Source organism: Chelon labrosus (genome assembly GCF_963514085.1).
Source record: "Chelon labrosus genome assembly, chromosome: 1".
NCBI lineage: Eukaryota > Metazoa > Chordata > Actinopteri > Mugiliformes > Mugilidae > Chelon > Chelon labrosus.
In genome coordinates this window covers 32,623,287-32,639,279 of record NC_140337.1, presented here as the reverse complement: position 1 = coordinate 32,639,279, position 15,993 = coordinate 32,623,287, and the positions used below count along the sequence as shown (strand labels likewise).

General features: G+C 44.0%; 1 protein-coding gene across 1 annotated transcript; it reads right to left on the bottom strand.

Annotated features, from left to right (window-relative positions):
- Positions 1–784: 784 nt before the first annotated feature.
- LOC311487312 (uncharacterized protein) lies at positions 785–15,548 on the bottom strand. Its single transcript, XM_084543538.1, has 9 exons — positions 12,444–15,548; positions 11,855–12,196; positions 11,670–11,780; positions 10,671–11,003; positions 10,086–10,412; positions 9,279–9,599; positions 3,770–4,096; positions 2,748–3,068; positions 785–2,677 (listed from the first exon to the last, which is right to left on the bottom strand). Exons 1-9 carry the CDS (start codon positions 12,601–12,603, stop codon positions 2,586–2,588), a joined length of 2,334 nt encoding a protein of 777 aa, XP_084399664.1. The 5' UTR covers positions 12,604–15,548; the 3' UTR covers positions 785–2,585.
- Positions 15,549–15,993: the final 445 nt, after the last annotated feature.

Sequence of the window (15,993 nt, the reverse complement as noted above, 5' to 3'; positions counted from 1 at the left end):
CATGTCACTTTTGTCAGTGTTGTAAGAATATTGAATCATCTTACCAACGTGCAAGTCACCAAAAAGCCATCATGAAATCCTTAGGAGAGATAATACACCTTTCCTCATTTTGAGAGGTATTGTAAAATGTCTCATTGTGAAATCCATGAGAGGGACCATACTGCTGTTATCAGTGTGAAAAGAATTTAAAATACATTATATGAATATGAAAGCTATAAACGAGAGACCATACACCAGTGCTCAGTCTGAGAATCATTGTAAAACAGCTCATCATTATAAAATCTGTGAGAGATCGTACAGCTCCCATCAATGTGAGATGGGTTTTAAAACACAACCCCAGAATAAAACCCATTACAGACTCCACAGTTGTCAATGAGTGGAATTTAAACCCATTAGAGAGACTGTACATATGTCATACTATGGGAAGGATTTTGAAACAACTCAACATAAAGCTATCTACTGGAAACATAAAACACTTTGGAGACACAGTTCTGATCAATGTGAGAAAGATGTTAAAACATGCTGTAAAGACTGTACAACTGTTATTACTGCGAGAATGATTTCTCATCATCGTGAAATCCTTGAGAGAAACAGTACTGGTCATCAGTGTAAGAAGGTTTTTAAAACACAACATGTTCAAAAAATCGATCTGAGAGACTGTACGGAGATGGTTATGCAGAATAATGAAAACATTGATAGAAAGTAAAATTCTGTTTATTCAGTTTATCCCTCACTAACTTCTGAAACTGACAAAAGGACCAATTCCAGATTCAAAGCAGATAAATACTAACATTAGAACTTCATTAATGATGAAGACACAAGTGCTGCTAACACATGACATGAACATGAAGGAGTCATTCATTCAGTTTTGTGACTTTATATCAGTTTGGACCAAGACAACAGAACCTGTCAAAAACATAGACAGAACAAACCAGATGATCCAACTGAAAGAACGTTCTCAGCTCCATGTGTTCACATCACATTCAACGATCATGTGTGGTTGGTTCTGTTGGGGCTGTTCTAATGAATGGACTAAAGGACACTTGATGACAGCAGTCCTAATCATTGACAAGGCTCCTTCATGTTCATGTCAGGTGGACTTGAACAGCCAGTCAGGCCGTGATGGCAGCAGCTGGAGACTCTGTTAACTACAAGTCCCATGTCTTACTTTGTCTCCAGGTCAGGGACCAAAGTCTCTTTCAGGATGTTTACTGAGCATCCACACATTTAATGGAGTCACTTCCAATAGCGAGCTGATGATTTCAAATATCCACTCTTTACTGATCCTCAGTTATTGTTGTTGGATGAAAAGATAAAGAAAAATGTTGCCTGTTATTTCCTCCTTTTAATTTCCTCTCCTGTTTGTTTCAAATGTTTTATGACATTAAAGCAGCAGCAGTGAACATAAGAATAAAAACATCTTCAGCTCTGCAGCAGTCTGAGGATCCATCATCCCATGTCTTTCAACTTATGCCGTCCACTTTCTTTATCTTCTACCTGTCACATCCCACAGAAACACTCACAGGTGATCTGTCCAGGACTTTTACAAATGACCCCAGAGCTGAAGCACAGAGGGCTTTAAAGTGAACTCTGCAGAGAGGAAGCCTCGCTGCTGCAGCCGTGGACACGTCAACCATGAAGGTCAAGAGTCAGAGTGAGAGCAGATGGAGGTTCAGAGAGCAGCCCTCAACTGATTCTTCAAAGAGATTCTCCAACTGTCTAAAAGGATGTGCCAAACAGGGTGAGCACTTGTAACTGTCCTATCGCAGATGAACTGAGGACATAATGAGAGACTGCTGGACTATTTGAAGACCTGACTGTGACCTCTGCAGGTTGTTGACCTGACGTTACCTGGAAAACTGCTGCTGTGTTGTTGTAGTTGTAGTTTGTGTGGGGCTGGTTGAGCTGGACTCAGAGAGATTAGACTTTGGATTGAACATCTTTTAGATTCTCAGACTGCAGAAAAGAAAGCAGCCAGCAAATCCTTTCAGCTTCATTTTATTCATCAAAGCTCTGCAAAGAAGCTCAGGACAACAAGAGTGCAGCAAACAGCGTTCATCATCAGCTTGACAAACACAGAGAGGGAGGGTTTACTGGAGCTTTGACCTTTCCATCACAGTTAGAGCCATTCCATCCTCTACATGTTGCTCATTCACTCCATCTGTAGATGGACTCTTTGACAGTATTAGTATCTCAGGCTGCATTTCTTCTTCAGGTGCTTCAATAAATACACAACCTCCCAGCAGAACATAAAATATAAATTATCCTGAAATGCACCAGACAAAACTGAAACGGCTCACACGGGCCCAGATGTGAAGGAGAAATAAAAACACCTGGAAAAACAGGATGTTAGTTTGGCTGAACCTTGAACCAGAGGATGTGATAACAGCAGACTGGAACTGGTCTAAGGAGGGGTCAGGGGTCAAGGGTCGAGGTCATCACACTGGGCCATAACACAGAGCTGATCAATACTGATCCTTAAAGCGTCTTCAGACCAGGACTAGGAGCTGACAAAGCGTCCTCCTCTCTTCATCCATCGTCCATCAGATCTTTCACTGATCAATAATCAAAGATCAACAACCTGATTAATCTAACTCTTCAGCCATCAGTGGAGACAGATCAACGGAGGTGCTTCTGTTCCTGGAGTTCACTGGTTCATCCTGGACCTGGACTCTGTCTGCAGAGGAGACACAAGAAAGTTAGAGACAAAGACAGACAGAAAGGAAGAAAGAGAGAAACTGACAAACCTTTGACTCGGAGCTGCACTGTTTTCCATCTCAAGATGTCTCCCTCCTTGCTGTAGACGGTGCAGGTGTAGATGTTGGTGTCTTTGTCTGTGGGGTATTTCAGGGTCAGACTGAGGTCTCCAGTTTTCAGCAGGTCTTCATCCATCTTTGTTCTGTTTCTGTAAAACTGGTCCTGGTCTTTAAGCTGGTCAGAGCCGTTCTGATACACATGGACCTTCATGTATCTTTCTGTCCACTCCACTTTAGCGTCTTCAGGCAGCTCTGTGGTTCTGAAGGGCAGCTGGACAGACTCCACCCCCTCCTCCACCTCCACCTGGGGGACTGAGAGGACAACAAATCCCATCATCAGCTGTAGAGACAGCGACAGCAGCAGCAGCAGCAGCAGGTTTTCATGACTTTATTGAATGATTGTAGAGAAAGCTGAAGGACAGAAGCAGATGAGAGCAGAAGGAACAGGACAGAGATCTAGAAAGGTGTTGCAGATGATCAGAGTCTTGATGTGAGTTATGGTTTCTACCAGTCACCATCCAGGACGTCCTGAGCAGTGACTCCTTTATCAGACACAACAAACTAAAGCTGTCTGGTTGCCATGACTCTGGACCTCCAACTAAAGGACACAGTTCAGCTTAAAGCTTTCATTCCAGTTCCATCTACTGCTGATGAATATTTGACTCCAGTATAGATCCAGTCAGAGCCATCAACAGGTCACTATCAGTGTGTGTTGCTCTGTCAAGTTCTTCATATCAATCTGATCTTTGCTCTGTCACTTGTTGAGCAGCAGAGGATTTCTCTGAATGATCAACACTTGATCTGTCAGGAGAACAGAGCTGTGAGCCGCCGTCTCTGATAAACTTCCTTCTGCTTTCATGATGCTCATTAAGGATGTGATATCTCTGGAACTGATCTGAGAACAGGAGGAGCAGGAAAGCTCTCTGACCTCTGACCTGTATCTACAGTACTGACCTCTGACCTGTATCTACAGTACTGACCTCTGACCTCTGACCTGTATCTACAGTACTGACCTCTGACATTGAGCTTCACTTGTTCCTTCATCAGGATGTTCCTCTCCTTGTCGTAGACGGTGCAGGTGTAGGTGTTGGTGTCATTGTTTGTAGGGTATAGCAGGGTCAGACTGAGGTCTTTAGTTTTCAGCAGGTCTTCACTCATCTTCGTTCTGTTTCTGTAAATCTGATCCTGGTCTTTAAGCTGGTCAGAGCCGTTCTGATACACATGGACCATCCTGTAGTCACTGTCCGTCCACTCCACTTTAATGTCTTCAAACTGGTGAGGTATGGTTTTGCAGGTCAGCTGGACAGACCTCACCCCTGAATCCACCTTCAACTGGGGGACTGAGAGGACAACAAATCCAGTCTGAAATATGTTCCGTTCTCCATTTAACAGAGACAGTGTTCCCAAGTAGAAATTAAGTATATTTAAATGTAATAAAAATGTACTTCAATATCAGTGAATACATTTGTAGTACATTGTCATTTTGTGTGCTAAACATTGCAGTAGTAGTTAGTAGTTGTATTCATAAAAAGTATACTTTCAAAACTAATTTTTTTAATGCATTATTTAGCAGTGACTTCACTCGGACTTGATCCTCTCCCCAAAACCTGAAGATCAAAAGATATATTCAGTAATACACAGGATAAGATGTTACAATCCCTTGTGGCAAGATCCCAGGCAAAACATATTTAGAGGCCCTGTTCAACTAAGAAACCCTAACAAACCTACGGTCATGTGATATGATGCTGAGCCTACAATCTACATGAAATAAGTAAATGCTGCTGGCTTGTACGGCCCGCTCAGCAGCTAACCATAGCTACCAAGCAACATGAAGACATCAGGAACCTGGCCTAAACAACAGCAGTATGCAGCATGTCATTGAGGTTTTCAAGTGGGCACCTCCCTTCACCGATGTTTTGTTAAGTTAGGCCCACGACACCTCGAGAAGGCTTAACAGTGACTTCCAGCGTCCTGGAGTCACCCCCCTCCACACTGCCACTGCACAACCCCGTTTTCCTCACCATTCAATGTCTATCAACAACTAATATTTCAATCATTAGCCTAGTCCTTTTATGAACCATAAGCTAAACAAACAAATCTACCATGGTTCGCCCTGTTAATGTGGACTGAACCACGTAACAAACAAACAAATCACGTAACAAACAAACAAATCTACCGTGGTTCGCCCCTTTGATGCGGACTGAACCACGAACCAAACCGACCACATCTATCATGATTTGCAAACATACTAACGTCACGCAGCCATCCTTACCTTTAGCTAGTTCCCCAGCAAGCATGCTTCCTACGTACCCATAGCCACTCGCTCGCTCCCTCTGCTGCCCGGGACATGTTGCATACCGCAGTCCTTTGGCTTTTTCCTCGTATGCCCAGCTCGCTCAGAAGGGCAATCGCAGACTTTGCCAGCCTTCCAGCCATTCTGCTCTGCGTCTGCTGCTAGCTCTCCATAATTAGCTCTCTTACGCTCGTTAGCCTCCTCAACTCTATCTTCCCATGAGACAGTCAGTTCTATGAAATAGACTACTTTCTCTGGCTCAGACCACAACAGAAGATCTGGCCGTAGTTGGGTGCTAGCTATCTCGGCTGGAATAACCAGTTGTCCATTTAAATCCGCTCTCATCTCCCAGGCTCCTCCTACTCTTAGCTGTCCCGTGTTATACCTGATACCTGCTAGTCTAGCCTTTTCTCCCTCCCGTACAAACTTAATGCCTCTATTCTCTCTGTTAACAGCCATGGAATTTACATTCACCCATTTTTCCTCAATTGCAGCTGCTAAACATTTCAGTACCTGATTGTGACGCCAGATGTAACGTCCTTGGGAAAAATTAACCTTACAACCTGTCAGAATATGGCTAAGTATGCATACACAAGTGCACAGTGGGCAGGCAGCATCCTCACCTCCCCACTGGTTTAGGTTCTGGGGAGTTGGCAGCACATCATAAGTAGCCCCTATCATGAATCTAATCCTGCTAGCCTCCATGCTCCAAAGCTCTCTCCACTTCAACTTCCTTTTCTCCACACTCTCCCAGTTCACCCACTGACCCTGCTTAGCCTGCGACACTGCCTTCGAGCTTCTAACTGCTTCCTCTTGCTTCTGTACCTCTTCCACTACCATCTTTCTCCTTTCTACTGCTGATGCCTTCTCCACAGAGGTTTCCCTGCACACAGACCTAGGCCTCCACGCCCTTGAAGTACATTGCCTATGTTATCCCTAAGAGCTGCCTGTGCTTACTGCCTCTTTTGGGTTCCACTTCCTCCCTGTCTTAACAGTGGGCGCTGCACTCCTAAAAAACTGGATCCTTCGACTGAGTGAGAGTCAGTTTCAGTCTAACTTTAGCACACTTAAACTCCTCTGTTAGGCTGGTAACTGGGAGCTCCAATATGCCTTTCCCATACAAGGCTGTGCTGCTTAAGCAGCGTGGGACACTGAGCCATTTTCTGATAGATGAATTAATTATCTTTTCTAACTTTTCTACCTTTGAGAGGGCAACCTCATACACTGTCAGCGGCCACATTAGCCGGGGCAGTAAACCAAATTGCAAGCACCACAATTTTAACTTCCGTGGTAGCCCTGACCGGTCTATGCTTGAAATGCCTTGAATCATTTCCTGCTTCAACCCTTCAAACTGCGCCTTATAACTGACACTTGCATCATACCATCTTCCCAAACACTTCACTGGCTTCTCCAGCACTGTGGGAACCACCTCATCATTTATAACAAACTTCTTATCTACTACCTTTCCTTTAACAAAGGAAATACTCCTAGATTTAATAGGCTTCACTTTCATCCTAGCCCACTGCAGGTTGCTATTTAGCTTATCCAGCAATCTTCTGGTACAAGGAGCGGTTGACGTTGTAGTCGTCATGTCGTCCATGTAGGCCCTGATTGGGGGAGGCGAAGCCCTCCCTGCAGCCTTTCTCCACCTACCACCCATTTGGAAGCCCTAATAATAACCTCCATTGCCATTGTAAAGGCTAGTGGAGAGATTGTACACCCTGCCATGATGCCTACCTCTAGCTGCTGCCATGCTGTGGAGTACTCTGCTGTGGTAAAGCAGAGTTGAATGTCTAAAAAGTAGGCTTTGACTAAGTTTTTTATGCTACCTGGAACTCGAAAGAAGTCAAATGCTTCCCATAACAAACTATGTGGTACTGACCCAAAAGCATTAGCCAGGTCTAAGAATACAACATGCAGGTCTCTCTTCTCTTGCTTTGCTAACTGAATTTGGTGCCAAATCATACTGGTGTGCTCTAAGCATCCAGAGAAGCCGGGGATCCCAGCATTTTGCACCGACGTATCAACTAGCCTGTTTTTCACCAAGTAACTGGACAACCTCTGTGCCACAACACTGAAGAAAATCTTCCCCTCAACATTAAGCAGACTAATTGGTCTAAACTGGCTTATTTCCAACGAGTCCCTCTCTTCGGGAATAAAAATCCCTCCTGCCCTGCGCCATGCCTTGGGAATAACCTGTTTCTTCCATACTACCTTCATCAATTTCCACAGGAACCTCAGCACATCTGGTGCACTCTTATACAGCCGGTAGGGGACCCCATTAGGTCCCGGGGCTGAAAGGGCTCTTGCACGCCTTACCACTTTTGAACCTCTTTCCACCTTGGCGGGCTATCGTCACACTGGCTAACTATTTCACCAATAGGTGGAATGTCAGAGGGTAGTGCCAACTTTCTAAACCTGTCTGTATCTTTATGCACCTCCTCCAAATACTCCTCAAGCTTCTCTTTTGGTACTGTGAGGCTACCATTCTTTTCCTTGCTAAATAGCGACTTCACAAACCTAAATGGGTCCTTATAAAATGCTAGTCTAGCCCGCTCTTTCCTTTTCCTATTTTTCCTAATGTTCTCCACCCTTCTTAATGCTGCCAATCGCTCCCTCACATCTGCCTGTAAACAATCAATACCTTTCTTCTCTTCATCTATAGCTTTCATCCACCACCTGTCTCCTCTCCTGTACAAGCCTATCGATCTCTTGCTGACGCCTCGATCTAATTACCTGTCCCTCTTGTTTCTTCTGTTTCTCACCCACACCAAATATTTCCTTACCATAACCATAAATGAGATCTCCCATTTTCTCCAACTTATTCTCCGCCGTCCCTTTAAGCCTACCTAGCACACTAACCAAATCGCTATTGAAAAAAAAAGAAAAACGTGTGTGCAACAAGTTAGTTGAGTTAGTTTCTTCTAATTCTAAGTTACCAAAGTTGCCAGTTGCAACCTGACTACCTCAGTTTATCCCTACAAGAAATTGTGCTTTTTCTTTTTCTCTGTATGAACAAAATGAATGAATGGTATGAGAACCCTTCTAATGCATTCGTTTTATGTTTTATTCTATTTTTACTTTCACACCAAGTTACGTACCGAACCATGACTTGTGTGTACCGTTACACCTCTATTCGTTACTGTACTTAAGCAGATATTTCAGGTATCTGTGCTTTACCTGAGTATTTCTTTTTCTGACGACTTTTTTACTTTTTTACTTTTATTCCCTACATTTGTACACTCACAAATATTTCTACTCCTTACATTGAAAAAACAGGCTTGTTACTTTTTTAACCTACACGGATGACAAGACGTAAAAGACGTGACATGACCGGACATGACTGGAGCATCGGACTAGAGAAGGAAAGTCAATGATGTGCTCATAAAATCACCGTCCTGTTGGCGATACCTGTTGACCTGATGCTGATGCTGAAGGTGCCTGTTATCAATCGATGGAAATTCAAAGGGGACTGACAAACTGAGCCTAGAATTAGACCAGTCGCTTCATATTTAATAATCTATGCTAGATCTATGCACATGAACACAATGAAGGAAAAGAAGGAAAATAACCTCCATCATCTGCGTACTTCTTCTACTGGGTTGAACAGGCAGCCTGTTGATTAGTTTGAGCTCTGCTGCCACCTAGTGACTGGAGGCTTGTTTATCGTTCAAGCATGAATAAAGACACTAATACTGAAAGTCCCCCCTGCTGCTCATGCCCCCCTGACCCCACTGTTTGAGAACTACTGGTCTAATCTGAAAAAACAAATTCAGGTATGGTGTGGTTTCTGTTGCTATCATTAGCTTTTTGAGGATGTTTTGGAAGCAAGTTTACAACATTAGCAATGCTATGGGAACAGACCGTTTTGATAGTTTATAGCTAACGCTAGCTAGCTCTCGGTTTAAAAACAACGACCCAATAAGCCTCAGTTTATTATTAAAAATTATCCAGATGCTCATGCAGGACCTCTGGTCAATTCAGTCTAGATTATTCTGCTAGAACCTTTTCTGTTTTACAAAATTATCAACGGATGAATTGTTTCATTAATGGAAAAAACATTTTTAGTTTTTACTTAAGTGCATTTCAGAGCCTGTACTTTCTTACTTTTACTTGAGTAAAGGAGTTGCATAAGTACTTTCACTTTTACCAGAGTATTATTTTACACAAGTATCTGTACTTTTAAGTACGGAATGTGAATACTTTTGCCACCTCTGTACAGCACTGACCTTTGACATTGAGCTTCACTTGTTTCTTCATCAGGATTTTTCTCTCCTTGTTGTAGACGGTGCAGGTGTAGATACTGTATCTCTCTGTGGGGTATTTCAGGGTCAGACTGAGGTCTCCAGTTTTCAGCAGGTCTTCATTCATCTTCGTTCTGTTTCTGTAAAACAGGTTCTGGTCTTCAAGCTGGTCTGTGCCGTTCTCATACACATGGACCGTCCTGTATCTGTCCATCCACACCACTTTAGCGTCTCCAGGCAGGTGAGCTGTGGTTTTGCAGGTCAGCTGGACAGACTTCTCCCCTGAATCCACCTCCACCTGGGGGACTGAGAGGACAACAAATCCCATCATCAGCTGTAGAGACAGCAGCAGCAGCTCTGAGCACATTGAAGAGAAATATTTGGAGTGAAACATGTTTGACTGGTTCCAGTCTGAAATATGTCCCATTCTCCATTGAACAGAGACAGTGTTGTCTTTGGTGTCTGTCCAATCATGTGACATCAGTAACATGTTTACAACATTAATGTTCAGGAAGATAACACCCCCCCCCCCCCCCACACACACACACACACACACACACACTTTCCCAACGCTGGATCAGCAGCTGACTGATTACTGTAGGACTCATTAGAACATGGACATTATTTCTAAACTCAGTCAGCTGATCAGTCTGTTAGAGAGTCATCAGTTCATCAGTTAACCTCTGACCTCTGACTTGTATCTACAGTACTGACCTCTGACCTGTATCTACAGTACTGACCTCTGACCTCTATCTATCTATCTATCTATCTATCTCTCTCTACAGTACTGACCTCTGACATTGAGCTTCACTTGTTTCTTCTTCAGGATGTTTCCCTTCTTGTTGTAGACGGTGCAGGTGTAGGTGTTGATGTCATCATATGTAGGGTATTTCAGGGTCAGACTGAGGTCTCCAGTTTTTAGCAGGTCTTCATTCATCTTCGTTCTGTTTCTGTAAATCTGGTCCTGGTCTTTAAGCTGGTCAGAGCCGTTCTCATACACATGGACCACATCATCTCCACTATATTTCCACTCCATTTTAGCGTCTTCAGGCAGGCGAGCTGCAGTTTTGCAGGTCAGCTGGACAGACTCCACCCCTGTATCCACCTCCACCTGGGGGACTGAGAGGACAACAAATCCCATCATCAGCTGTAGAGACAGCAGCAGCAGCTCTGAGCACATTGAAGAGAAATATTTGGAGTGAAACATGTTTGAGTGAAGAGAACATGGACATTATTTCAGTCAGTCAGATCAGTCTGTTAGAGAGTCATCAGTTCATCAGTTAACCTCTGACCTCTGACCTGTATCTACAGTACTGACCTCTGACCTCTGACCTGTATCTACAGTACTGACCTCTGACCTGTATCTACAGCACTGACCTCTGACATTGAGCTTCACTTGTTTCTTCATCAGGATGTCTCCCTCCTTGTTGTAGACGGTGCAGGTGTAGGTCTCTATGTCTATCTCTGTGGGGTATTTCAGGGTCAGACTGAGGTCTCCAGTTTTCAGGTTTTTCTTCATCTTTGTTCTGTTTCTGTAAATCTGGTTCTGGTCTTTAAGCTGGTCAGAGCCGTTCTGATACACGTGGACCTTCATAGTAAACGTAGACCTTTCTATCATCCACTCCACTTTAGTGTCTTTAGGCAGGTGAGCTGTAGTTTTGCAGGGCAGCTGGACAGACCTCACCCCTGAATCCACCTCCACCTGGTAGACTGAGAGGACAACAAATCACATCATCAGCTGTAGAGACAGTAGCAGCAGCTCTGTTGGTAACAGGACGTCTCTGTCCATCCTTGTCTATGTGTCTCATGTTGGTGGAGGACTCTCAGTGTTCAGTTTGTTTGAGGACGTGGATCAACCAGGTGACCTGAGCTCACCTGACGTCTGTCACACCTCTGACACAAACCAGTGGAAACTAGTTTGTGACCGAACACCAGTTTTCTTCTTCAGGACATTTGGAGCAGTTACCAAAGAAGAAGTCAGGAACTAATGAGGAACCATTCAGATGAATGGATGAGGAAGAACCCTAAACCTCTGCTCTGGTTTTACTGGGACTGGGAGAGACCTGGACTCATGAGCTCAGAGCTCAGGTCCTGATTGAGGACGTCAGGAGCTTCTGATTAGAGCTGGATTGTGTCTCCGTTTGTTCCTGATGTCTTCCTGACTCGTTCCTTGGTAACTAGTCAAAGCGTCCTGTAAAGTGCTGCAGACATGTTTGATGAAGAGTTTCTGACTTCTGGAACTAAACCTGGAAGTTTCTCTTCAGCTCTCTGTAGCAGCTGTTTGAACTCTGAACTCTTTCAGCAGCTGGAACAAGTCTCCTCCACAGGACACATGTTACCATCAGCATTATGGGTAGTGTAGTAGTAGAGACTCACCTGACATGAAGTAGTGTCGAAAACGAAACAAAAGACCCCCAACGACAACAAGAACAACAACCAGGAGAACCAGGAGAACCAGGAGAATTATGAGCCAGACTGGAGGTGGTTCTGTGGAGAAACACAAACAACTACATGACCTCTGACCTCTAACCTGTATCTACAGCAGCTGGTTTGTTGCTGACCTTTGACCTGCAGATGTACATCTCTCAGTCTCTGGTATCCAATCCTAAAGTCTGTGATGGAGCAGGTGTAGGTTCCACTGTCAGACGGTTGGAGGTTCCTCAGATTCAGGCTGAAGTCTCCAGTTGTCAGAGCGTCAGTCTTCATGGATGTTCGGTCGCTGTAAAGCTGGTTTTGGTTTTTCAGGTCATCACCTTCTGTCTGACGCTGGTGGACAGTTGAAGGACTGAGGTCGTAGCGAATCCACTCCACTGTGGGGTTGTCCATGTCTGAAGTTTGAAACTCACAGGGCAGCAGGACAGACTGGTCTCCCTCATCCACTTCCACTGAGTTAAACTGGGAAACTGTGAGGACACAGAGACATCTCAGCAGCTCATCTCATGTCTGGTCCATCCTCAGGTCAAACACAGATCAATGCAGCAAACATTAAAACTGAAGCCTCAACATGTTGTTTTCCAGAAAGTCTCATCAACAACATCTTTCTAAAAGTCAAACATCTGATCTGAGATCTTTCTCTCTCACATCAACAACCAGGAAGCAGCTTCAACTCTGATCAGAGACAAAGACACAAACTCAACTCTACTCACTCACCTGGTGGAACTACATCCAGTCTGATGATGCTGATGGGGTCAGAGTCCAAAAAGCTTCTCTTCCTGTGGTTTGTTTTGGTCTGAACAACACGACACTCATATGTTCCACTGTCCTCTATCTTCACATTGTTCAGAATCAGAGACACGTCTCCATCCTTCATCTGTCTGTCCTGTAGATCCGCTCGGTTCTTATAAGATGGATGCTGGTCGCTACTATCCCGATATAAAAGGACATATTCACCTTCCTTCTGGTCAGTTCTGCTCCAGTCTACAACTATGACAGGATCATTGTTCAGAGCTTTACATGGTAGAGAGACAGTCTGTCCAGGATCAGTTCTGATGGTTCTCCTTTCTGAAGGAAACAACACAGAGCAGAGAGGTTAAAGGTCAACATGCAGCAGTCAGTGGGAGGAGCTACCAAAGAGAGGACACTGGTCACTGCAAGACCAGACCAGAGGACACCAGAGGACAATAGAGGAACACCAAAGGACAACAAGGGACAACAGAGGAGAAAAATGGACAACCAGAGGACAACAGACGAACACCAGAGGGACACCAGAGGAAAACCAGAGGACAACAGTGGACCCCACAACACCACAGCATCCAACGTGGATCGCTGATGCAGCGATCCACCTTAAACTCCACCACCTTCACCAGGTCCATCAGCCTTTCTGTCCATTGCTGCAAGAAAGTGGGGGGTACAGGATCGTTCCAAGACATGTTTTTCGAACACATTTCTTGCAACCGCATCTTTGGCAGCACAGTGAGTGGTGACAAAAATTCCAGTGGGTCATAGATGGAACTGACACTTTAAAGAATACCTCTTCTGGTATGCGGTCTCTTTTCCACTGCAGGCTTGAATGTGAAAGTGTCACTCTCAGCACACCAATTCAACCTAAGCGCTGTCCACTGGCAAGTTGTCCTGCTCCAAGTGCAGCTGCCTGGTTGTTTTGGACCGCTTTGCCTCTGGAATAGATGGCAACACCTTTCGACTGTTGCTGGTCAACCTTACCAGCTGAAATCCTCCCTTTGCACATATATCAGCAAGGTCAGCAATCAACTGTAGTGCATCCTGTTCTGTGGGAAGGGATTTCAAACAATCATCCACGTAAAAGTTGCTGTCAGGACCTTGCAAAAGCTGACAGTTTAAAGAGGTTCCTAAATCCTGCTCCACAATCAAAGACCACTCTTAAGGTTTTCTTCTTTGGGTGATAGGCTCCATGATGAGGGAGATACCACACTCTGCCATCTTTACATTCCAGCTGGTCTAGAGGAACCACCTCTGCAAATCCACCAGGGGCGTTCCATCTAAGGCACATCACCATTTTCGATTCTGTTACGATTCAGGATTCAATTATTCAACAATTATCACAATATTAACGATTATCCCGATTATCCCGATTATCACGATTTTCGATGCATCTTCTTTTCCCATTCAGGATTTCTTTTTTTTTTTCTCACTCTGTGGCTTCTTCATACTTTTAATAGGGGTGTGCATCTCTCCAATATAAGACGATTCGATACGTATCTAGATACATGGGGTACGAAACGATTCAGGAAGGATACATTTTAAAAACAACCGATTCGATTCGGTAGGATTTGATCCGATCCGATCCGATCCGATTCGGTACGATTCGGTACGATTCAGTGCAATATGATGTAATCCGATGAGTCTGTGCAAATTCTCATTTGTCCAGGTCAAAGGCATCTCTAGGCAATTGAATCAGGTCAACTGGACTTGGTTTTTGTCTGTGAAGACGTTTCGCTCCTTATCCAAGTGGCTTCATCAGTTCGAGAGACTTGCAGCAAGTCTGACTAGCCCGCAGACACAGACAAAAACCAAGTCCAGTTGACCTGATTCAACTGCCTAGAGAGTAATCCGATATAGTTCCTTGTTTAAAGTAGACATTTTACATTATGAATGTTCCTAAATCAATCCTGAAAATGTGATATTGTTTACCTTCATAGTGATAAGTTTAATAGAGTCTCGCGAGATTTTTGCGGGAAAGAGAGAGAGAAAGAGAATAAGCAAGCGGGGCTTCCAGCTGTATTGCTGATAAATTCCGGAATATAAGCCGCTACTTTTGTCACTTGCTTTGGAACCTGCGGTTTATACAACGAATTATGGATTTTTACAGCTAACGGTCACCAGGGGCGCACTATCATGGAAGCGCAGGAGCGAGACCGACAGTTTGCGCCAGGTAACGAGAGCAAAACAAACCAAGTGAGTCCAAATGCAGTACGAGAGCTGCTTTTAAGTTAAAGGCGATCGATCTGGCTGACTTTTCTGGTACAGTAGGCTGGTTATTTTGATACAGTAAACGGCCGTGTTACTGCACCTTTACTGCTGTGTTGGCTGTTTTCGAAAAAGATGCTGGTTATTTTGTTGAGCAGCCGGGTTACTGCACTTTTGCTGCCGTGTTACAGGCAAGCACTTTTAAAAACGAATTAAATTTAGCCATTTAACGTTATTGCCTCGTCAAGCGTTGTAAGCTTTGTTTTTTGTTATACTGCACTACTACGGTACTATGACTGCAGGAAGTGCGCTAGGAGCGCACCGTTGTATTATTTGTGCACTGCACGAATGCTGTTTGTAATGTCAAAGATGTGAAAGTTTGATCATTGATTGATTGAAAGATTTATTGTGTTTCTCAAATGTAAATAAATGGGACGCTTTGCGTTTCCAAACAGTCATTTCTGTCCCGACAATCCCCTCCGTGGTAGAAGAAACCCTTACGGTAATTAAACATTAAAACACCAGCGGCTTGGGTGCGGCTTATAGTCGGGTGCGGCTTATATACGGAACAATCTGTAGTTTCCCCAAAATTTAGCTGGTGCGTCTTATATTCAGGTGCGCCTTATAGTCTGGAAATTACGGTAATAACCCGATTCATAACTTTGTAATCGGGCCATCGACCGGTTCGTGGTACATTTAGATCGGTCCAGGGGCTTGTGTATCGATGCACTCACATCTTATAAATCAAAACCGATTTCCGATTGATATCGGTAATTTGTTACATCCCTAACTTTTAAACAACGTATTTGTCAGTATCCATTAATTAAAGTAACCAAACACATTTATCTTCATTATCTTTTGTTTAGGTCAAACCACCAAATGATCCAACATATTTTCCACCTTGGAACCAACAGGAAAAAAGTGTGCCTGTAACAGCGGCCTATACCACAAAAAGCTGTTCTCCACCCTCTTCATCAGACCACGAAAGCCCTGGTTGTGAATGACAGCATATGGACGTAAATCCGATAAAGGTTGCGATGGATGATGAGATCGGTTTCACCCTTTCAGAGCTGCAGGGAAGTTTTGATAATCCTTCTTTGCTGGTTAAGAAACGATTCAGCGGCCACTCCTTTGAAGATAACAATGTCCAAATCCTAGCCAGAGAAGGCCGATGGTTTGAAAGAGGAGTAAAGGAAGCCATCTATGTCAGACTGGAAAAACCTTCACTAAACAGAGGAGGTGGACTGAGATATAATCTGCCATCTATTTACAATACAGTTTTAACTTCTGTCCCCAAGAAGTTTCAATCTCATTC

What these genes read in the sequence shown, in the direction of transcription:
- LOC311487312 (XM_084543538.1), bottom strand. Translation starts at nt 12,603, where the DNA reads ATGAAGGATGGAGACGTGTCTCTGATTCTGAACAATGTGAAGATAGAG. An exon ending in AGTGAAGCTCAATGTCAGAG is followed by an intron (nt 10,413 to 10,670) that starts GTCAGTGCTGTA and finishes TTGTCCTCTCAG; the next exon opens with TCCCCCAGGTGGAGGTGGAT. An exon ending in AGTGAAGCTCAATGTCAAAG is followed by an intron (nt 4,097 to 9,278) that starts GTCAGTGCTGTA and finishes TTGTCCTCTCAG; the next exon opens with TCCCCCAGTTGAAGGTGGAT.